This window comes from Onychostruthus taczanowskii, unplaced genomic scaffold (assembly GCF_017590055.1).
Source record: "Onychostruthus taczanowskii isolate IOZ18803 unplaced genomic scaffold, ASM1759005v1 scaffold3, whole genome shotgun sequence".
Lineage (NCBI taxonomy): Eukaryota > Metazoa > Chordata > Aves > Passeriformes > Passeridae > Onychostruthus > Onychostruthus taczanowskii.
Window position 1 is genome coordinate 4,155,904 of NW_024500349.1, and position 24,403 is coordinate 4,180,306.

Here is a 24,403-nt window from a genome sequence, read left to right on the forward strand (position 1 = left end):
GTTTCAGTTTTTTGTTTTTCATTTCCATTGTCATTGCCATGTTAAAAGAGTCATAACAGAATGTTTTAATTAATTTAGTTTTGGGATCTTTGTATTCTAAACAGGAGCAAAGTTTGAAGCAATGGGAAATTATTTGAACCAGAGATTCTAAGTTTCCACCAGGTTAACTGCACCTTTAGTTTAAATACAATTGAAGAAGAATGTATTCCTTCGTGCACTGAGGGAGGATTTATTGTACAAAATTACAATCTAAAATGATGGTTTGAGGGATAATTTTGTATTTTTCTGTGGTTTGGCATCATCATTTTGGTTTTGTTATAAATGTAATCCTTACAATTCCTTATTTTAATAAGCCATCCCTTACACTGTATCAACCATTCCTTCTGCTAGGAAAATTACTTTGAAAACTTTAGTAATTAAAAATAGAGCATCTGAGAAGAACAGAAAGAACAATAACACAGGCATTAATGAAAAGCACTTCCTCTAACTGACATTCTGGTTATTGCTGTGTCTTAAATGCCAAAACCAGATAGTACACTTTTGTAATTCCTTATATAAAGAAATGCTTAAGAAAAATTCTACAGTCATTGGACCATCATTAACAACTATGAAATTAGGTGTCCCATGGGTTTTTTTCCAATTTAAAGAGGGTTAAATTGCTAATTTACATGTTAATTAGCATTCATTCTAAAGAACACCAAATGTAATTCCATAGCATCTAGCATTTAACAATTTAGCTTATCAAGACATTAAATTTAAAAGAAGCTCTGCATTATTTGCAAGATTTTTTGAGGGCTAATGATGAAAGGAATTTCATTATTCTAAGTAACTTCCAATTTAAAAAGGATGAATACTGCCAATTTATTTACTTTATCACTCAGTAATAAGAAAGCAGCAGAGCATTATCAGGGCAGCAGGTTTAACAGTTCTTTAAAGCTCGCTGATCTGCACAGACTGGTAAGTTTAAAATGAAGAATTGTTTCTGGTGACATTTCTTTGGAATGTGTTGCCTCGAGTCATTTCTAATCACCAGAGTGTGCTCAGTGGTTTTTGACAATGCTGCTTCTGCTGCTCTGGAGCTACTCTGGTACATGCACTTGCTCTGATGTGCAGTTGAAGCATTTCTGTGTAGCAGACCTATAAATACAAGCCTCCCCTCAAACCATTTAAGAAAATATTGCATGATATTATAAAGCAAGCATTAATTTTAAGAAAATTTCAAACTGGGAAAATAAATGTTCTTAATTCAGTGAAACCACAGAATTATCATGTTGTTTATGTCCTGCTTTTGTGAATTTGTTGTACACTATTCCTTCACTTAAATGCTGATGTCATCCTGTTTTGCTTTATGTTACCCTTATTTGCATTAGTTTCTGTTATGTGACACAACCTGATTGTCTGTTCCCCTGAACTGCTACTTCAGCACTTCAAAATTGCTGGATTGCAGGTGCTCAGAAGCACAGCAGCTATGATGCAAACATGGTTTTAGAAAGGCAGGATTTCTCTTTGTCTAAACAGCAGAAAAAAAGCATTCAGGACAAGGAAATTTTGGTCTTATATTATCTAGCAGTGATAAAAGATGAAAATGTATATGAAAACAGTATTATGCATTCCATTCTTTGCTCTTTTTCCCATTTTTTATGTTGTGTAAGTCCTTTGTATTATTTTCAATGCAACACTGTGTGCCAATACAATATCTGTGGTACTCTCTTTAACAGAATTAGTAATGAAATGTGACCTATTCACTCAATTCCTCATCTCTAAGTGTAATTATTTAGACATTGGTGGTGCTAAGTGGCTGACACTGAGAGTTTCCTGCTGTGCTTTATCCTGGCATTTCTCCTCATTTACTGATTATTTCTCACGGTCCTTCTTATCTTGTAACTCTCCTCTCTTGTCTTCTAATTTCTGAGTGACGCATTCATGTCTTGCTGTTCTAGCAGTTTCTGTCCACACCTATTTCCATAACTGCTTCCCAAACCCACTTGTTCTTCTGTTTCCCTCTCATTTCACATCATCAGTTCTTTTGCAGGTAGCAGTTGCATCCCTTGCACAAAAGGGATTAAATTCTAAAGTACAGAGGTGGTAGAATCACCATCTCTGGATGTGTTTAAAAAAAGACTGGACGTGGCAATTGGCGCTATAGTGTAGTTGAGGTGTTAGGGCATAGGTTGGACTCTGTGATCTTAGAGGTCTCTTCCAACCTCATGATTCTGTGATTCTGTGATACAGTCCATCTTCAGTATTGAGTCATGGGTGTTTCCTCACTGAAGACAACATGCAACCTCAGATTAAAGATTTCATTAAAGGGCAGGTCCATAAAAGCATCTCTTTAGGGTGCCCCAACAGTATTGATTCTGAAGCCTTCTCACTTCTTTATTCTTGACTTTGCAAATACTGTGTATTTTTACTGTGAATTTGCTAGAGCTTGTGATCCATAAACAAAATTTCAGCCCTATTACCAAGAGCAAACTTGTTCTTAAAACACAAAATGCTTATAATTATAAGCACACAAACTATTCTGCATCTATCAATCCAGTACCATTGGGGTAATCTAGTTTGTAAGCAAAACTAGTTTAGATACAAGAATAATGGATGGAAGGGGTTAATTCACATGAAAAAATCTGAAAGAGTGAGAAAAACTTTTAAATTTAATTATGGAAAAGGCAGTGTGAGAAAGACATAAGTATTCAGGAAGAAACTATCAAAAACTTGCTCTTCAGGAAGAGTTACAGTCAGAGTGGCAGTAATTTTTGGAAGTATGAACAAGAATATACACTGAAAAATCAGTGTATGATGAACAGCTAAGAAAGTGTGAAGCTGTAACAGAAATTAGAGAACATAATAAATGGCATAGGAATAAGTAGCAACAAGAAAATCTCTAGTTTCACAATAAGCAAGAAAAAAGTGTGTCTTTAAGGCAAAAAGACACTGAAATGATAGGATAGACTACAGAAAATATTCTTTGCTTTAACTTTGGTCTTCATATAAAAGGAAACTAGACTAGACTAGAAACGTCAAGAGTATGCTGTTTCCAAGGGAAGAGAAAGATATGCTTAAAAGGATAGAGCAGAGAAAATTGTTATTTCTATTGCAGATTAATGAATAAATAAAACAAAAGTTGAGAATTCCACAGCATCCATACCCCCAAATTCAAAAGGAAAAAAATGTTGCAAAAAAGCAGAAGTGTCTGGCAAATGTTATACTGGAAGAGGTGATAATTCTAAATAATTGTATAGCAGAGATAGTTAAAATATAAACTGGTAATTGATTTGTCTAAAGTTAGAAATAAGCAGGCATTGCATTGAAATTAAAGAATATTTTGTAGAAAAAAATCTTTGAAACTGTTGACTGCATTGAACCATAATGTCAATATTCTGATGTAATTTCATCTCTAACACCCCTCCCTTGTAAAACATACGGGTTTCCTTCATTTTATGCATTTAAATAATTTATTTTTTGAGGGGGCTGGTTATAGGGCTGCCCCTTTGTCCCCGGTTGCCAAGTAAACTGTATTCTATTTGCCATCTGTATGATAGTTGTCTTCTGTTAAGTGGGCAGTTTTCCTTATCTCTTCCACAAACTCTCCTCCCTCCAGGGGGGACATCTGCTGATAAGATGCTATTGAATGTCACTGCATGACTGATAAGAACTGTAGCACCCCATTGTGAGATGCTCCGCCCAGAGGGAGGAGCAGAGCATTCCTACCCAGATATAATCTGGAGTTTCTGGAGCACCAGCACAGCTTCTCCACTCGATTTCCCAGAGGAAAGCTGCTGCCTCTTCTTCCACTGGATCTTCAGAGGAAGACTACACCTTTCTACAGGATCCCTGCTCCAGCAGAACCACACCTGACACTCCAGGACTGCAGCCACAATTCCAATTGGACTGCTACCAACACCCTGACCAACAGGGTGTCAGGTTGTTTTCTCACTCTGACAGTGTTGTTTTGGTTTACTGCATTGTTTATTTTCTTTCCTAATAAGGAACTGTCATTCCTGCTCCCATATTTTTGCCTGAGAGCCCCTTAATTTAAAATTCATAGCAATTTGGAGCGAGGGAGTTTACATTTTCCATTTCAGGGGAGGCTTCTGCCTTCCTTAGCAGACACCTGTCTTTCAAAACCAAGACACTCTTAGAAAGTTCAAATTTTTCAGGACAGGACCTAATTTTAAACTCCCTAAATTGCAAACATATAGTAATTTGTGTATGTGATAGTTGCTTTGGAGCATAGAAATTAATTGGTTAAAGAGGACTTACTACGACATATACAGAATTCTTGCATCACTTCAAGTCTTCTTATAAACCAGCTGTTTGAGGGAATCTAACACCATATTACTGTTTCTCTTGTTTGGCTTCTTTTCTTTAATCTTATAGGGATGTGAGGAATGTGAAAGTTTTGTTACAAGTATGCATGTATTTCTTGACAAGCATCAAACCAAGGTGATTTTTTGGTGAGTTACAGGAGCAGAATCCTGGTGACAGCACCACTTGCTAACTGAAAAAGAAATTACAAGGTCTTTTACCATTCAGGTTGTTTCCTGAGGAGGTCACAGAGTACAGACCCCCTGTGCAAAACTTGGTCCAAAAAGTCAGGGCCAATGTCCTGCTTATAGAGGGTTATCTCTTTAAAGGCCAGTGTCCTGATGCAGAGGTACAGGAGCAGGGACTACAGGGAAGGACCTTGTCTCTGTCCTCATGGGAGCACCAGAGGAACAGTGGGTCCACCTATTTTCCAAGGGAAAAAAGCAGAGACTACACAAGCACACATAGTAGATGACCTTCATGCTGGTGTAGTCCTGTCTGAGATTAGTGTGTTCTTACAGCTGAATATGCATTCCTTTGTCCACAAGAAGGTTTCTTAACATGTTTGTCTAATTTCCCAGATCCTAAGGTGAAATTCCTCAGATATTGCCAAACCAGTTATTTTTCCTCCAAATGAAAATCGTTTGGGTAATACAGGTTTACCTTGGCACCAAAAGACATGACTTACTTTTCCTCCAATAAACATAGAGATGCTGGAAAAAAACACCCTCAAAATGAAATAACAAGATCTCAGCACTTACACTCATTCCTGGAGCTTTATCTGTGTTAACTTATCAGTGCATTTTCTGGGTGGTAGCAGCAATGCTAGCTAAAATGTAAGCATATTTGCTAGCTTTGAAGTTTAACAGGAGCTAAATCTCTGCCTGAATTAGAATTTAAATCCACAAGCACCATAAAGGCTTAACAGTAAGTGCCAGCAGCTGTACACACTAAATCAGTCTCTCATGCCAAAAATATAACCAAATGCTACTATGCGTGGATGTAAATACTGAAATGCAGGTATGTGCATGTAAACTAGAGTAGACTGAAAACTTCTGTTTGCTTACTTAGTACTGTCTGCTTCAAGGACACTAAAATTTATGTTGTGGGGTGTTTTTTATAGGTTTTTGTTAATTTGTGTATTTTTTGTCACAGGAGAGAATGTGATGCATTTAACGGTATGGTTAAATTTTGACAACAAAACTAAAGGCTTGCTTTGTCATCAGAAACCCCAAGATGGCAATACAGTCTTGTTTTTCTTTACTGCTTATATCTATTATTATTATTATTATCATCACAATTATTATATTGCAGTACATGGAACAGATTTGTGATTTTCTCATTTGCTGACATCTAAAAGCCTTGCTCATTGCGAAGGATTATTTATACAAAAAATTGAAAGCTCCAAATACTTTGATGTTAACTGAATGAATGAATACTGTGCATGACCTGGAGCTATTAAAAGATTCCATTTAATAATGTCAACCAAATAGACATCTCTGCTGAAGTTTGGCTTCATTTTAAAGATGCACACAACATGGTTAAAAAGAATGATGCCTATACATTATTTTCAGCTTAACCTACTCCCACATATATTACCTTTTCAGGTGGCAGCCTATCTTGGTTCTCTACATCCTGATCACTTTTAAATGAATTCTCACCAGGACCCTTGTGATTTTCAGTGTTCACACAGCTCTGGCAGAGCCCAGGTACCCCGTTCTGATGCAGTTAACTTTTGCTGCAGAGATACAGCGAGCAAGTGAGAGTGAGTGTCCTTCACCTTGATGCTTGAGGAGAGAAACTGCAGATTTATCAAGTAGGCTACTCCCTGTGACTGCTGCCCCTGACTTCACAAAGTCTTAGGAAAAAAGCACAAAAGAAAAAAGCTGTGATTTCAAGTGGGTTAGCTGATGTGGTAGGCCAATGAGAGATGTATGCCCAGGGCTTTATGATGATGAAAGATTAGGTTCTCCCAGGAAAGTCACTCCCACTCCTGTCCCAGCCTTATTAAATATCAGATTTAACAGCACAGGGCTCAGGTAAAGCTGGATGGGAGTACAAACTTCAAATCAGACAGATTTTCTGTGCTCACTTTATCCATCAGTGCACTGGAAGAAATGAATTTTCAATAGCAGGTATTGTCAATGAAAAATTCTTGTAGTGTGTTAGGAAATATGTTGAGACTAATGCTGACAAGACAACCAAAGGAATAAGAATTACTTAATAGTGGGAAAATGTTACTAATGTTACTCAAAAATAGACAAATAACATTAGAACTCTCCAGGGTCATTATAGTGTTAGAAGATAATGAAGATATAGGCATTGATCTTTGATGGTCCGTCAAAATTTTATGCTTATATATGTACATATAGACCATATTTTTATGTCTATAAATTCGAAGGTGTGTAGCAAGCAGAGGGAGAGACAAAGTATGTCTGAGTATACTGCTTTAGAATAATCTAACACAGAAAGACAGCAGAAAGAACATTTATGCAAACAAGGCCAGACTGCCATCGCAACACTTTGCAGCCTCTGAGGACAGGGAGGGCAATGGCTGTATGGTATGCCAGCTGCTGGGTCCAGGACTCAGCACTTCCTGCTATAACAACTGGTTGAAATAATCTGTAAGAAAATGGATCACAAAATTAATTTTATGAAACCATAATATTTGGAGATTAAAGCCACAATTCTCTGAATAAAATCTGTTTCCTCTGGAAGACAAACAAAAGACTTATGATTAAGCACTCAGTGCAATATCCTTTTTTCTATCTTCTCTAAACCTCATTTCCACTTTAATACAAATTGTGAAGTAGTAGCATTAAAATGGGAAATCACATGGGAGGAATATACTGTATTGTTACTGAGATGCAGGGAGTGCCTGATTTTAATTTACTCTCCATTAGAAGAATGATGTTTAGAACATATCCATGCAGATTACTAAAGCTACCCTCAAATTACTGCTGGAAAACAGAATACACCTTCAGAGGAAGAAGCTCTTGTAGTGGATAATGTCCCTCCCAGAATAAATATTTTGAAACGAAGCTAACTAACCCCACAGGAAACCAGGAAGCCATAAATTAACTTTTTTTTTTTTCTTTTTTTTTTTTTTTTTAAGATTACGCTGATAAAAGCATGAAGAGAGGCTTTTCTGTGACTGACTATAAAAGTCAGAGTAAACACCTACACTATTCCTAGAGGCAAACTAATTATTTTCCCAGACTTGGCTGACCAGGTAAGAAGCGAGAGGGGAGAAGACACTGAATTACCCTGTCACATCAGGAGGGTAGCTAGCTAATCCTGCACTAACTGAGCTTCTGAACTACATCTGAAAGGGCAGGATGAGGTGAGCTTGCACTGCCAGTTGATATTCTGTATGTGTCGTGCGTTTCTGTGCAGACTCCTGGTTTCCAGCACTATATGTCTGGCAGCTTTTAAAGCAGTAAATTTATCTGAAAATTAATAAGAGCTTTTTTGCTTAAACAAGCCTTTTTATAACAGAAACTTGCCAAAACCTCCCCTGCCCAACAACCATGTCATAGTTGGTGCATGAAGCAGGCTGTTTGATTTAGCATAAACTGCTTTTTGCAGGGGGAGCGTGTAAAGAGGAAAGAGCACAAATGACTCCATTTGAGTTCAGATGCATTTCTGAGGACTTAAAAAAACAGCTGAAGGGTGAAAAAAATCTTCTGTGCAGCAAATGGGGATTTTTAGAGATTAGAGTCACAGGTTTAGGATCTAGAAAAGCATTTGTTTTGTATTATTCTGAAAAAATGTATGGATTAATTGATGAAATGGTGATGAGGGGAATTGCTTTTGATTTAATACATAAATGCAGAACTCTGGTTTGGGAGTGATGGGACAAAAGAGCCCCATTATTACCCATGGATAGCTGCCTGGGGTGCTTGAATTCAGCAGGATGGTTCAGCATTTGATGTGTGGGTAGACCTTAGGCAGTTTTTTAATGAAGTGCTGTGATAGATGCACACAGAAAACTCCAGGGTGATTTACATCCTCTGTGATACTGCAGAAGACAATAAGATTGCTTTCAGGGAGAGCGAGGAGTTTTGACTTTAGCATTGCTCATTTTATTCAACATTACTATTTCTAATACTCTGTTCAGAAATACCTGCAACTTCTAATGGTTTTACATATTTTTGAGGTAGCTCCTGACCCTCATGAACCCACAAGTGTGATCACACAGAGGACACTAATTCCCTGGCAGCTTGGATGCACGCAATATGTGAGCACTTAAATGCAAGCACTAGCAGAAATACAGAAGAAAAAGATCCATCTGGGAATCTAGTAACATGTCCTTAGCATGCCAGGTCAGCAGATGTGATCTCTAGCTTCAGAGGTTCAGAAACACTCACTCCTGGACTTCACAAACAATTTTATTTAAATTCTGAAGTGTAAATATGAATTAATTGCATTTTCCTTTCATATTGCCAATTGAAATATGGATTTTGCTAAAATTGGAGGAAAATTGGGATGCAGGAAATAAAGTTAATAGGCACATATGGGTAAAATATACCTACCACATACAAATGTGATAAAATTGATGCAAAAAAAGTGATAAAAAATTAGTATTTATTATCTTTTTCCAGGAATCCAACATCTCATAAAGGATTATTTTATGTTGTTGTGTATGCAAGGCAAAATGTATTTCGTCTGAGAAAGATTATGAGACATAAATTTTAAATCCAGAAACAGATGTTAAAAAAAAAACAAGTTGTCAAAATTCTTTTCTTCCCTTGAAACAACACAACCAGCTTGAAAAAACATGGTCACAGACCTTCTGATAAAAGCATGAAGAATAGAGGTTTTCTGTGGCTGGGAGTGTCAAAAGTGGGACCTGGTCATTTGAGGAAGTGGTCTTTCCCCCTGCCTGCAGTTTTTAAGTAATACCACATTTAAATATATCAAATTAAGTCCAGACATCAGTATTTAGCATGTATCTAAAGCTACAGTGGAAGGTCTTTCAGTCAGAATAGCTTAAAAAAATTGTGATATAAGTGAATATTTTCAATTTTATTTTAATGGAAAGTCGCATGTTAAAGTTGAAAACATCAAATGATGAATTGTCTTCTACTTGGGTGAATTTAGAAACCTCCCACTATCAATGAGGAGGGAAGAGAGACTGTCATGACATGCAAGACATTTATCAGGTTTACCTGTTTGTGAGCGTGGTCATAAGAATTGATGTGGTTGTCAAATTCCTGGTGTTTGTGGTACTGCTTGTCACACAGTTCACAGTAGAAGTTAGCCTTCACATCCTCCAGGGCCTTAGCTGCAGCTTTCTCCTTCTCAGCGTAGTCCTGCAAAGGCAGAAGCAAAGGGAGGCTCTTCATCTGAGACCCTGAACTCCTGTTCAGCAGCTCTTTTCATCAGGCACATTGCAAGCCCTGCACAGCTGGAACGCCAGACTCCATCCCAAACGTGCTAAGCAGGTTTTGATCCTAAGTGGGATTCAATAAAAGGGTTGTGTATCTTGGGGAATTGCTCTTACTACTCATTGTAAGTTCTGCCATAAAGAGAGAGGAATGGGGTGCAGAGGATCCATCAGGATACTGCCTAGCCCCTGGGCAGGAAAGCTGAGCAGTGAAGAACAAGTAAGCTCCCAGTGTCAGCCTGTTAACTCAGCCCCAGATTGCCCCAACATCTATTCTTTCAGGTACTATTGCTCACAAGAAATAAACTGGTTTAATCTGATATTATGGCAGATTCTCTTTTGTATTCTGTTTTCAGACTTCTATGAAATATTCACTGAGGCCAGGCAGCAGATTGCTATGGCTGGCTGAGATTTCCCTGGAGCAGAGCCATCTCTGCAAGAGCCTTTTCTGTTCTTCCCTGTCCTTCCCAACATCTGCATGAAGGGACACACCATCCAGCCTGACCAAATTGAAAGTAACTCTCACCTGCCTGACACAGGCCACAACCACTAGGAGAGCGCTAGCTCATGTCCAGGCTCATGCAAACACAGCTGCAAACAGGGAAAACACAGTTCCTACATAGTTCCCTTCCATATCTCCCCAGTGACACAAGTGAGTGCTATGGAGAGTCAAGGACGTCAATTCAACACACAATATTAGGTAAAAAGAGAAAATTTCATACATAAGAGCTAAAAGTTATTGCACTCAAATTAACGCACTTAAATAAAGGCTCTGATATGCAAAATTGGCAGCAGCCTTTGTCAATCTTATTTCTTTTAAAAGTCCTTCATTATACTGTTGTTGTTATTTTTATGATACTTCCTCAAACATTTTGCATTAAAATGCAAACTTCTGATACGGAAAACAAGAACAAAAAAAAGTTGGTAGAAGCTATTAATTTTGTATTCATATTGACAAGCTGATATTTCTTGAGTGCATGTAATATATTGCCAGGGATTGCAGTAATTCATCATTTGCTCTACCGTTTTACTCTCCTAAAGAAATGAGCACTTTCTGCTGCCAGGCTTTCCATGCTCTGCAGTCAGTGTTGTCTGCTGTCCACATGCTTTCACCACTCTTCACGTGACAAACTCAGAGTGCATGAATGCCAGGACATGCTGCACATCTGGGACAGCCTGCTCTTAGCACATCACACTGCCCAGCACAGCTCCAGGGAGCAGAGCGGGCTGGAGGCTGGTGTTTGGGTATGGCAGATTAATATGAATGCACATTTTGAGCCCTTCAGAGAGGGAGGGACTTTCTTAAAGAGTGAGACGATTCACATCTGAGACTTGGCCAAGCAACTGATGCTGGCTGTTAGTGTGACTCACTGAACTTTGCACAGCTCTGTGCTGTGAGCCCTTCTGTTTTGCCTCTTTTTCTCTTTACACCCTCAGATGGTGTGGTCTTTTTTACACCATAGTTTTAGAGGTTACCTTTGCTGGTGAGATTAACTTCATCTAAACTTGGCTGTCTAGAAGTTAGGTGTATGGGTAAGACAGAATCCTAAGCTTCTTCTGTAAGAAAGAGAAAAATGCTAGACACTGCCAAATGGTTATTAATCCCATCTATTTCAAAAACCCATTTTAGGATGAGATTAAATTCTCCAGAGGTTCTATCTCTCTCCGACCACTGCAAGGCTCTAAATTACTAACCTGGCCTACATCCTTAATTCTTGGACTGCTGAATTCAAAGATAATAAATTCTATATTGTATTTCTTTAGATTCAATTCTAAATCTCCCCATGAATCTTACATGAACTGACCTAATTAAGACAGGAGGTCAAAGGGGAACGCTGTGCCCAGAATTTTGATTTTACATCTTACTGATGATATCAATGTCATACCAGTTCCTCCCAGAGGGGAAACTTGCAAATAAATCTCTTTCCTGCAAGCATATAGCTCAGGTGGGTCAATATACTATAGTACACTAAGAAAAAAACTAACCTGAGCTAACATTTCTCCACTTGAGAAGCTGCTCAATTATGGTAGTTAATCCTTGATTGTATCAGGGAGAAATATACTCACAATCAAATAGTTAAATAGCTTTCATTAGTTATTTAAATTTACAGAGCCCATTAAAAAGTGATACTTTTCAGCTTATGCTTTCAAGCCCATTGTTTTGCTAGCATTAATTATTCACCAGGCCTTTGATATAATTAAAATGCATAAATTAGAATGTGGATGCAATAGTATTAATTATGCAGAGATGTGTTCCCTGAAAAATCAAGTGTTGGAGGTAACACATTTTTATTCTAAACTGGTAAAAATGTAAGTTTTGCACTTGCTGGAAGCCAGCCAAAGCATAATTGTTTTGAGGGAGGGGTTGTGGGTTGGGGTTTTTTGGTGTTTTTTGGTTGATCTGGGTTTGTTGTTGTTGTTTTGGGGTTTTTTTGGGTTTTTTTTTCTTCGTCTGAACTGTCAATTAAATGTTTACAGCCTGCTCCATCTTTCCTTCTGCTGAAGGAGAAGCTTAACTGTTTGGGGTGAACGCACCACATCACTGTCTGTAAAGCACAGCTGAAACTGCTGCTCATGAGCATTCCAAACTGCCAACTTTATCTTTCTCAGCAGAAATTAATACAGTTCCCTGCACATAAAGATGTTTTAAAATAGCAACAAGGCAGCTCCCAGGTGCATCCTAAGATAATCACAACTACCTCCATTGCCTTATTGCTTAATTATGCTTGTCTACCATGGCAGAAGATACAACTTCCTCCTTGCTTATCGATCAGATGCAGGGAAATTGAATGCCACATCACATACTTTAGAAAGGTCATGGATTTTTTCTTTCTCTACAAAGACAAAAGAACTTCTAGCACTACTGTAAATTGTTCATAGTCAAATGGATTTTCACATTCAGACTTCTAATATCATGTCACTAGGATTGTACAGACTGATGGTAAATTCTGGCTTGGTAAATGTGATCACGTGAAAGAAAATCTGTGGGACTGCACCTGTAGAGAGCATACATGATCATGAAGGCCTGATCACACAAATTCAGACACAGGTAGGCAGCCAAGATGCACCAACACATTTTGAACTCTGAATCTTCAATGGTAAGGAATATATGTGTCACAGTCTCATAAACTTTATTCTGGATCATACCCTCCTTAGTAATGGCACACAGCCTAGGTAGACATGTGTGTACTTATAAGACAATATAAGTTAGCAGCTCTGTCTTTGAGTCATGGACAGCAGTGGTGCAAGCTTATGTCAGGGGTGATGCCATCCTTGTAGGTGAGAACTCCTAGAAATGATGGATTAACCAGCTTCTGTGGTGCTGGATGCAGACAGTGAAGAGCATAAGGACAAACAAGTGCAGAATATGTCTCTAAATGCATTTTTTCTAGAAGCCTGCAAAATGGCTCCATATTATAGATTTTAATTGCATTTACATAAATTTTACCTACAGAGGCACATAACTGTAATAATTGTTTATATATTGGATTAATTAAAAAAAAATACTTCATTTGCATGTTAGGCTAGAAGTGCTTTCACTTAGCACCTACTTTTGCACTATGCTTCCTATTGTGAAAATGCAATTAATGGTAGCTGACATTTCATTTTCTAATATGGGGAAAATCAATGAAAAATCCCATGTAACTGAGTTTTCTTGAATGTTGCCACTGACATCTAGTCAATTAGAAATAATTTATAAAATCTAGAGTCTGTAATAGATATTTAATAGACTGTATGGCTGTTAAAGGATGCTGATCTAGACAAAACAATACCACATTTCTTGTCTCAGTACCTGATAGTAAATATATCTGCTATGTTCAAATGGACTAAGGTGAAAAGTAGGTCACTTGATAACAATAAATCTTGAGGAGGCAATTTGCTGCAAACCCATGGATTTCTATAAATATAGTAGAGTAAATGTGTGGTGCTTGTAATAGCATATGAGAAAAATATAGCATCATTAGCCCACTTTTGATTACCTATTTCTACATTGGAATGTAAAATTAGTGACAGAGCAGCTAACTCACATTAATGCAGAGCTCAGTAAGTGACAGACTTCTTCCTCTTTGGGGACATAAGCAATCAGTTTGGTAACTTAAATATAATTTTGTGAACCAGATTAGATGTGAATGCAAGTTTTAAATACTTCTGCAACTACAGAGGTGCCTCTTGGGGATTCTCAGGCTAGAGGGCAAAGGAGAAATAGTATGCATATAAGCACATGAATTAGCTAGAGATTAGAGACTACATCTAAGACTTTTAAACATATTTTCACTAGTGATTTAGATGACAAAATTAATTGTGACTATCTATGAAATCTATGAATGATACTAATTAATAGCATAGGGCATATAAATGCTTTAGGGACCAGGATCAAGATTCAAAATTACTGTAATAATCTTCAGATATGATCTTAAATCATCAAGATAAAATTCAGTAAGATGTTTGTCAAATGCTGCACTTTGGAGGAGGAAATCACATTCATCAATACTAGATTAGGAATTGCTGCACAAAAAAATGCAAAGGCAAGAAAAAAGGTCCAAGAGTTAGAGTGGAAAAGAAACCAAATGAAAGTCAACAATGAAAGTCAAGGCAAATCACATTCTGACATGTTAATAGTGATAAGTAAGATGCTGAGGGTAATTATTCCACTTGACTCAGTATTGGTGAAATGTCAGCTGTAAAATACTATTTGGTACATCTACACTAGCAAATAACTTGGCTTCTGGAATCTGACCCTCTATTATTCCCACTCCATGTGTAATAGTTAATTTCCAGGCTTTTTGATTTCAGATTTCCCTTTGAGATAAAAACTATTGCAGTTCCAGAGTGACATTTGGCACAGAGACCACACTCTACAGGCAGCAAGGATGAGAAACCATAAACCTCTCCATGCCCTCTATAGCTTCATGAAAACCCAAAAGATTTTGTCAAAGAAAGCCACATTTGCATGCCATAAGAAAACACGCACCATCACGTCACAAAACAACCATCCCAGCAGTGTTTTAACTTAGCCCTTACACTTCATCATATAGACTGAAATAAAAACCCAATATAATAATTACACCTAACAGTACCAGACAGAGGAGACTTCAGGAAAAATGGACATATGGTCAGTTTGTCCTGGGGTGTCTGTACTTTTTTGGGGAAGAACAAAATGTAGATGCAGCCTTTGAGACAGTTTGTTTCCCACAATTTGAGAAAGACATAGATATACTTGACAGATCTTCAAGCAGAAGTGTAGGGATCGGGGTTTAAAAGTAAATTACATGCCTAAATTAGGCAAACTAGATCTAATCTGTAATTCATATTTTCATTGGATCATAAGTGTGACTACTTGTAAATAACATTTTTGAGAGAAATATATAGAACTACCTAGGCTGGTAAAAAACATCTCTGGGTGGTCAGGACTTGTGCATAGATGTGTAGAAATAGCAGTTGTAGAAGGTTCATTTTGAGTGCTTGTTCACCACATCTTCCAAATTCACCAGTTTTAGGGATACCTGCACATAATTTTAATGTCCTTATATATTTTCTTCTGCAGCTAGAGTGAGATAGATTTTAAAAGATCTTTAAAGCTCAGCAGGCAGGTGATAGAATGCAGGAAGCAATCAAAGTACTTGTGTGCAGTGGGAAACTTGAGTACCACAAAAATGTCCTGATATTAAGATATGTAACTGAACATCAGGTTGTTTGAAATTAATGAACTTTTCCCTGAAAACTTTCTTTTTTTCTCTCCCTGGAGAAGACTGTTCACTTACCTAAAGACTTTCCTAGGGAAGTTTAGCTATGGAGCTAGAATAAAAAGCAAGTGATTTGTTCAGCTGCAATAGCTGGCAGTGCAGAACATTTTCATTTATCTCACATATGTTCTGCCATTCTCCACCTTGAAAACTCAATGCATAGTTTCTGCCACTGTGGGATCTACAGTGAGGATTTACAGAGCTATCTATTGCAAAGAATTTTTTCTTCAAAGGCAGTAAATGCTGCCATTCTCAGCTGACTCATAGAGAGCAACACTTAACTTCTGCAAATAAATACATCTTCATATTTTTCACACTCAACCAATTACTGCAACATTTTCAATTATATGCACATCCATTTGCTACTAGAATGCTGAGAAGTGCAATGCTTTTAGCAGGTCCTACAGGCCTCTCAGAGTACAACCCTGCTGGGACTAATAGGACATGTAAACCAATTCCTAACCTATTTACTATCAAAATCATCAGTGCTGATTGGAACAAACCTTATAGGACATAAGAATTCAAAGAACATGAGCAGATCCATTCAGATCTTCAGAAAATTTATTATTTTCTAAGAAAGATGGTTGCTTCTGGTAACTTTATAAAGGAATTGTACTTTGAGATTTTCAATACTCATTTTCAACATTCTAAATGGAGTATACAACCACTAAAAATCTTTGGTCTGGATATGGAGGGCTTTTTTCAAACATCCCAACATTTTTCTCCCCATTTTCAGAAACTGGTGGAATTGGATCACATTCTGAAAATGTGATCAAGAGTTGACCTCTAAAGGTAATTAGGTACCTAACTGAAAGTTGCATACAAAATTGTATGTATTCAGTTTAATTTTTAGAAAAATTTACAATTAATCAAATTTGAGCATTTGCATATTTTTATATTGCAAAGGGATATATCTAAAGGGAAGTATGTACTGGTTTTGGCTGGGATAGTGTTAACTTTCTTCAAAGTAGATTCGTTTTCAGCTGGAGTTAAAACATGGCAGAATAATTATCAAAATATAATTTTTTTTTAACTGAGAAAAAACTGCCTGGAACTGCATGCAGTGCAGAAACATGAGTTCTAAAATAAATCCAGCTTAAAGAAGATATTAAAAATAGAAAGCAAATAACATAAATTGAAAGAAAGTTCAATTTGCGAAAATCAAGGGGTAAAATGGAGGTCAGTGATGAGCAGCGTCCCCACAGGGCCCTACTGGGACCAGTACTGTTCAATAACATCATGGATGACACAGTGGAATCAGGTGCACCTATGGAAAGTTTGCAGATGACAAGAAGCTGAGTGGTGAGGTTGACATGCCTGAGGGATGGGACGCCATCCAGAGAGAACTGCACAAGCTCTGGACAGGTGGATGCATGTGGGCTGCATGAGATTCAACAATGCCAAATGAAAGGTTCTCCACCTGAGTGAGGACAACCCCCAGTTGTAAAAGAATGTGATAAAGGATCTGCTCCCATGTATTAAGCAACTATTGAGATGCAGATTAAAAAAGAAATTAAATTAAATACAGCAAATAAACAATTTCCTTACAGACTGGAAAATACACCCAGGCATAAAGACCAAATGATAGATATAAATGCATATATCATTTATATACAATAGAAATAGAAATTATTATATTCACTTATATTTCAATATATTCATATATTTAGGCTGGAATCTATAAGGTTTCTCATCATCAGTGGAAAAGATGTAAGGACAACTTTCACATTGAATTTGAAGTTGTAATTTTAAGGTGAAAGATGATATATTTATGAGGGGGAATATATGTGATTTGGTTGACTAAAATTGATTTGAAGATTTGGGAAAATCTTAAGTTACTCTAAATCTGCTTAATGATTAATGTCTTGCTGCTTGATTTTATCTCTGGGCCTCTTTGTTAATCTATCCCCTATATTAATGCTAGCATTAGCATTTGACTTATTGCTTTGAAAGGGCTTCCAAGCATAAAGTCATTAAAGAACAATTTCAAAATACAAACACTGCCATTAAAGAACAACAAAAATTGTTGCAATTCAGTAACTAGAGCAACAGCCCTAAGAAGATGAAGAACTATGACTCAAGGACAGCCTGAGAACAAAAGGGCATCAGAACTGTCAAAATTAGTGGTGGTAGAGGCTGAAATTATTTCTGGGGTAAGCAGAAACGGGTGTAGGTTTCTTACAGTTAGGATTATATTCTAGGCATTTAAAGAAAATTCTAACAGCTTTTTGGGTAATATTGAAAAGATAAAAAATCATATAGAATCTCACTATATTTCCAGCTACTCTGCAGATATGGTTCACTGATCTTACATGTCAATATGACTGTGAAAAATTGTAGATAGAATAGAAATGTTTTTTTTAAGTTGGACAGAATAACTGTTCCTGTTATGAAGAAGAAGGAAAAAAACCCATCATCCACTTTTTTTCTTATAGTCCTGCTTTTCTGCACAAATGTGAGTCCTTCAGTGAATCTGATTTTGACATTTTTGTCCGCCTTCCATTCAAAGTCAATTCCTTCAATTTGTTCCCTGATTCATACTACTTTCTCTCTCCTCCTCTCAGGTGATCATTTCTTTTACTCCTTTTCAGATGAGTGAGGTATTATCAATTAATCTGAAGAGTTAGTCCTCCATTTGTGCCTTACTATTCTCACTTTTCCACTTGTGATTTTTAGAGTACAATGCATGTTCTAGCACTGCATTTAATGGGCTGATGTGACGTATTTCTTTGTCTGTCACCTCTTTTCAGATTAAATGTACTTGATGTTTTTTAGGATCTTTGTACATTTTGACCTAAAGTCTTCTTCTATAAAACACACACACACACACATATATATCTTATATGTAGTGTCTTTCATATCTGAGCTAGCTAAAAGCACTTTGCAACAATGATTTTGATAATTTTTTAGGAAATTGTGTAGGAAGTTTTGTAGGAATACAGCATTTGATATGAGTATAATAATAGTTATCACACAACTCATATATAGCTGTTAGAACCATTTTTATTAAGTGGCTTTTTCACAAAACTCAGGCTAATCATATAGATAGCATTTTATAGTCTTTAATAACAATAGAATTAAACATTTAAATCTCTCTCTTTTAGCATTGTTGGACTCTTTCTTTGCAGATACTGCAATATTACAACCAGTTTATGTAGACTTATTCAATATCATAAATGATGCAATACTTCTAATGTCAGTGGGTTTCTTTGCTCATAGCAACTGAGAATAATTTTTAATTTTGTGATAAAATATTAATAAACTATTAGTAAATCCAGATTGGTCAATTTATCGCTTATGTTATGTATATTTGCAATCTACTTCAGAAAATATCTTACAGGGTAAGCATTAATCATACATTTGCATTATATTTATACCATTCACCTTCACTTAAAACTCATCTATTGCGCTATACTGCAACACTGTTGCATTGTGCATTTGATGACAAGTTTTTAATCAGAAATCAGAGCATTTCTGCACATTACTTTTACATGGGGTTTTTTTGTTTGGTTGTTTGGTTTTTTTTTAACAGAAGGCCAGAACACTGATTTATGTAAGTATTTTTTTTCTCAGAACCTGAGGTTATCCAAGGGAAAAAGAAAGAATTCCAAATTGCTCTATGAAGTCCAAATGGAAAAACAAAATTTATTTGCACACACATATGTCCTTCTTCCTCTGCTCCCCAAATGTGTTCATGTGAGTTATAAAATTCTATATACTTTCTTTTGTTAACTCTGCAGTTTTATACAAGCTACAATTCCATGACCTGATCTAAAGCAAAAAAACCCAAAAAATTCATTTAGATAAAAGTATAATATTTGCATTCTGGTTGGAAAAAATGCATGGGAGGAACAGAGAGAGGGAGATACGAAAGATGTGAGTGTGACAGGAACAGAGGAAGGCAGGAAGGAAGGAAGGAAGGAAGGAAGGAAGGAAGGAATACTTTTTCTACCTCTATTTTATCCAAGTGCTTATGGCTTGAAACTTACCCTCCTGCACCTAGGGCAATTAAAATTAGTTGATTTTTAAATACAACTGGACACTCAACTTGTAGATTAATGGCACCCTTATGGCAATTTCCAAAGTTAAACTCTCTGTCATTCCCTATTCTTCAGCCTTGATGCAGGAAATAACTGCCTGGAAGGAGTACTGTTATCCAAGTGCCAAGTGGTTTTCTTGACTTTTCAAGCTCAGTGTACAACCATTCCAGGGGTACACAACAGAATCTTTACATCCCATGGTATCCTGTTCAATTTACAGGTGATCCTGTGTGGCTTCGCATTTTTGTTCCCGTGCCTTCTATTTTTTCTGGTTCTTCCTTTTCTTCACATTACAACCCAAGAAAGAGACAGAATCCTGCTCCTTCCTGCCAGTTTCTGTGTTTACCAGGCTGTATAATTGGTAGCGATCTTCATTTATCAGCTGTTAAGTCTGCAATAGTTTTGATTATTTATGCATTTAAAAAAAAAAAAAAAAAAAAAAAAAAAAAGCAGCCAGAATATCTTTAGAGCCAATTAAATTCCTGGCCTTCATGAGGATGTGGAGAAACCCCCAAGCTCATGATAAGTTGTGACACCATGTGCCAGTTACCAGCTTCTCTTTCTATGCTATCACCCAGTTGAAGGACACTTGGACACTTTGCAAAAGGGCACCTCAAACTATCAGAAAATGTAGGCCTGAAATGCTCCAGCCTATGCTCATGTCTTGGTGAAGTCCGTTCCCAGAAGCTGGAACAAACACAGCTGTAGCTGCCTGCATCTCCAGCCCAGGCTCTAGCATGGCCCAGCAAGGCTGGACTCAATGAAAGCTTTGAAACTGATTCTAGTGAGACTGTAAGATCCAGCTATAACAAGCATAATAAAAGGGAAAACTAAACAAACAAACAAAACAGAAGATACCATTTAGATCCAGGGGGATTTACTGAGATTATTAAGATTAGAGAGGGTGAGCACATTTTTGCAGAGACAGATTTGAAAAAAAAAAAAAACCTCAAACAAATCAAGACATAGAAGAGGAAAATAGCTGTTTAAAAGATTACTTTTTTTTTTTTTTCCTGCCATGGTATTTTGTGAGTAAAATACTAATACGGTACAAAATTGACAGCAAACATCTATTGTGTTCTTGAATTCATCATGTTAGTATTAGGAACAGAGCTGTACAATGCAACACGCAATTTAAAACAAAATGCCAGTGTCTGGGACACAAAAGGTCTTAAACAGATACTTTGTTGAACAAATAAAAGATGATCTATCCTCATCGTCCCTCAAATGAATAAACTATATAACATAGAGCTAATTCTGTCACAAGTGCTTGGCTGGGAATATGTTACCCACACATAATGAGCACTTCTAGTGCCACTGTGGAGACCTGAGGCTTCCTGAGACAACAACTCAAGCAGCTGATTGCTGTTTGATGCTGTAAAATGAGGTCTCCTGGGGTGTCCATTAATCCCATGAATTTACTGGACACAGGGCAATGTAGAGGTGCTTGATTTCAGAAAAATGAGCCAGGCTGACATCTCTCAACTTGAAAGAATATTCTGGCTTCACCATCACCTATTATAAATACGAATGGGGAGTTCTCAGCTCCAAGATTACCATCATTAAATTTCTTGCCTTACTGTATGTCACATTTCCAAAGAATGAGTCTTAAAGAAATGATTACATTTATATCCATTACAGACTCTCTGGATTCTTCTTTATTTTTTAACTTTAATTCTGTGCTGAATATTTAACAATTTTAATGCAACATAAGTGAATAGTAGTTCCTAACTTTGATTTTTATAACCTGTTAGTCCAACCAATTGTGTCATGAAAGAAAGCACAATCTTATTAGGTAATGGTGCATTTCCTTAATGAATATGAATACAAGTGTGTGAGCTCTCTAACTCTTGATCTAATTAAAACAGATGACTCGTTGAATTAATGATGAGACATTTCCTTCCAGTATTTGAAATCTATGTAGGAAACTGTCTGTTCTTAACTAAAATGCAACAAACAAAAAACCATGAATATAATCTCAGTTACCAACAACTTGACGTAGCAGTTATATTCATAAGCTGAGAGAATTATTTTATATGCTGTTTTTCTTGTAATTACTTGTTTTTTTGCACAAACTTCCTATTGCCACAGTTTTTAAACCTTGTTATTTTGTATCCATCCTATTGACACGTCACTGCTTACATTTTGGTTCAGCGCAACCTATTCCAGTGCATTTCCATGGCTGGTGGTTTGGGTCTAATGCACTTGACTTTCATCACTGAACAGCGTTTCGCTACGCTGTCAATATACTGTCTGGAAGACCCAACAGAGAATTTGCTGTTATGAGATTTGATGCAGCACTGTGCAGCTGGATTGTTCTGAGCTGGCTCACACTAATATCAACAGCTCTGTGATGGAACATGCTCTCACCACTGCAAATGTAAAGAACCATGTCCGACACATACAGGGAATAACACAAGTGCACTGTAGAAATGCACAAGAAATAGTGTTTTTGTCAGGTCTCATTGCCTGTATTTAGAGGTAGACTCCACCCTTCTTAATATAAGATCTATGCCACAGGAAATTTCTAAAAGCAATTCTGATTTGATTTGTTAGGGCTTTGACTAGTTTATTCAGGAAGTTTAGTCTGTAGTAATTTAAAAGCAATCAGGACTTCATTTGCATTATGACAGGTGTGATCAAATTATATTCAAACCTTATAATAGCACTTGCTGTTAGCCTAAACATTTTCTTTTTCCCCATTTGAGAGGGACACAACTCTTAAATGCTGGACACTTAGCCATATTCAGTGACCTCTCTTCTAGTGATCTCTGACTTATGAATTCAGTACAAGATATTTTCATATGTTCAAAATACTTATCCTGTTCTAGAAGAATAACTCTGACAAATTTTGCTTTAACTGCTGTATATGTTTAACAGAGAGAAATAAAAAACCAACTCTATCCATATGTGAAGTATATGGTTACCTCTGGCTTAATCTTTAAGACAATTTGTCTTATGGTTGCATAAACTTATATTTATTATTCAAAATATCATTCTGAAGATTGACTGCCTTCCACAATGAGCACAGTGCCAGGACTTTGTCCTCATCATGCTCAGCTTTACAGCACTGGACTTGCCTGCTCCTTCCTGGAACCTGTAGGGCTGCACTGGCCATCACAGCTGCCTCTTGTGAGCCCAGTGTGAATCCAGTTGAATGAGATATCATTTGGAAATAACAAGAAGAGAAGAAATGAGCCTTTATGTACCCTTCCTCAGGGATTGGGACACCTTCCTAAAGCTAAATATCTAAGCAGTTCCTTGCAAACTTAGCCCTTCTTTCATGTCTTGCCCACTATAAGGTGAATTTTCGGTTCAGTTTGGGAATGTGGTACTACATTTATACATGTCCCTTTTTTAATCACCAGGAGGACAGAGGAGTTCAGTACAACACTATATGCTTCCAGCACTGTGGAGAAAGTGAAAGCAAGCACTGAATGACAGGAATAAGGTTTGCCTGTAGGTTTGTGGCTGTGCCAGAAATAGCACCACATGTTCCAGCCTTAGCCCAGTGACCTGCATGACTACATCCTCAATAATTTTAGTGAGTGAAGATATCCAGAAATCATGGAAAAATGTGACAAAGAAGATGATTGGAAAATAAAGGATAAATGACAAAGCACCCAAGGAAATGCACACGGGAAAACACAGCCATGGAAGATGATGGAAAGAAAATCTTCATGCTATTTACCTAACTGAAAATAAACCTCAGCATGCTGATATACATTCTTCAACATTTTTCTGTTGAGTGTCTGTAGTACAGTATGTATAAGATAACTACAAAACTATTTTATTATTCCATCTAATATATATAGTACATATCTCATATTATTATACTATTAAAACAGTAGTAAAATAGTGATGCAAATATGTTCTATATAATGTCAAATCAATGTTAATACTACACTGGTAGATTTTTTCACTATGTTATTAATATTTTAAATTTATATATAATATTATTGTATATAAGTGATAAGAACTTGGCATTACTAAATCTAAATAATGCTTCAACATTATACTCTGCTATAAGGAGAAACTGTGTTACTACTACCCCTGCTACCAATTTGGCTCCCCTAATAACCTGTATTTTCACAAATCACTTCAAGTAAACATATGGTGCCATTGCTTCTTAGATAGTTTCAGTATCTTGAAATTTACAGCAGCCTGCAAAGCTAACAGGAATGAGTAGTTGAGATTATTTCAAATATAAAAAACAATTTTCTTCATATTTTTTGATTTTATGGTTAATGTTTAAAAATGTCTTTTTTCAGTTTGTTTCATTTTTGTTGAAGATGCCATAAAAGAGAGTCTACTTATAATAATGAGAGTTTATGGCAAGTTATTATTTTAATAATACATTTGTCTCTAGTGTTTCTGTGTCAGATTTTAACTAATAATAATTAACTCATAATAAATTAACTAATAATAAATATAAAAATTTTGGCTGGTACTCCAGATAAAACATGCAGAGGTCCATGAACTGAAGTATTTTCTTCTGTAGATACTTCTTAAAAATTTCTATTCATAAAAGTTGTAGTTAAATCCTGGCAATCCTTATCACAAGTGTTCAAGATGTACCTTTCTAAAACAAGCACTTGCTTGGTTATGCATGCATAATAAACCCTCTTACTGAATTTGCTTCTCCTTACCACTTCTTCATTTGCAAATGTAATACATGCTTGCATGCAGAATAGGATAATGAAATTAATGTCATGCTTATATTTTCAATAAACAAAAAAGTAGTCAGCATACAATAAAACAACGGAAAATTAAAGTGACAAAGCAAACAAGATAGTCATACAACAGGCACAAACCCAGCCCATTTCAGGCGTTATTTAATTCAGAAATTATACTCCTGCCCAGAAAATTTATCACATATCAAACAAAAAATCTGGCCTTTTTAAAACACAAATTGCCCATCAAGA

At 36.5% G+C, this 24,403-nt stretch overlaps 1 protein-coding gene across 1 annotated transcript in view; it reads right to left on the reverse strand.

Moving 5' to 3' along the window:
• The window catches only part of ZNF804B (zinc finger protein 804B), a 222,101-nt gene that overhangs the window by 18,413 nt on the left and 179,285 nt on the right, over positions 1-24,403 (reverse strand). The window contains exon 2 of the mRNA XM_041408373.1: positions 9,477-9,620. Coding sequence (XP_041264307.1) covers positions 9,477-9,620 — 144 coding nt within the window. The remainder of the gene's footprint in view (positions 1-9,476; positions 9,621-24,403) is intronic.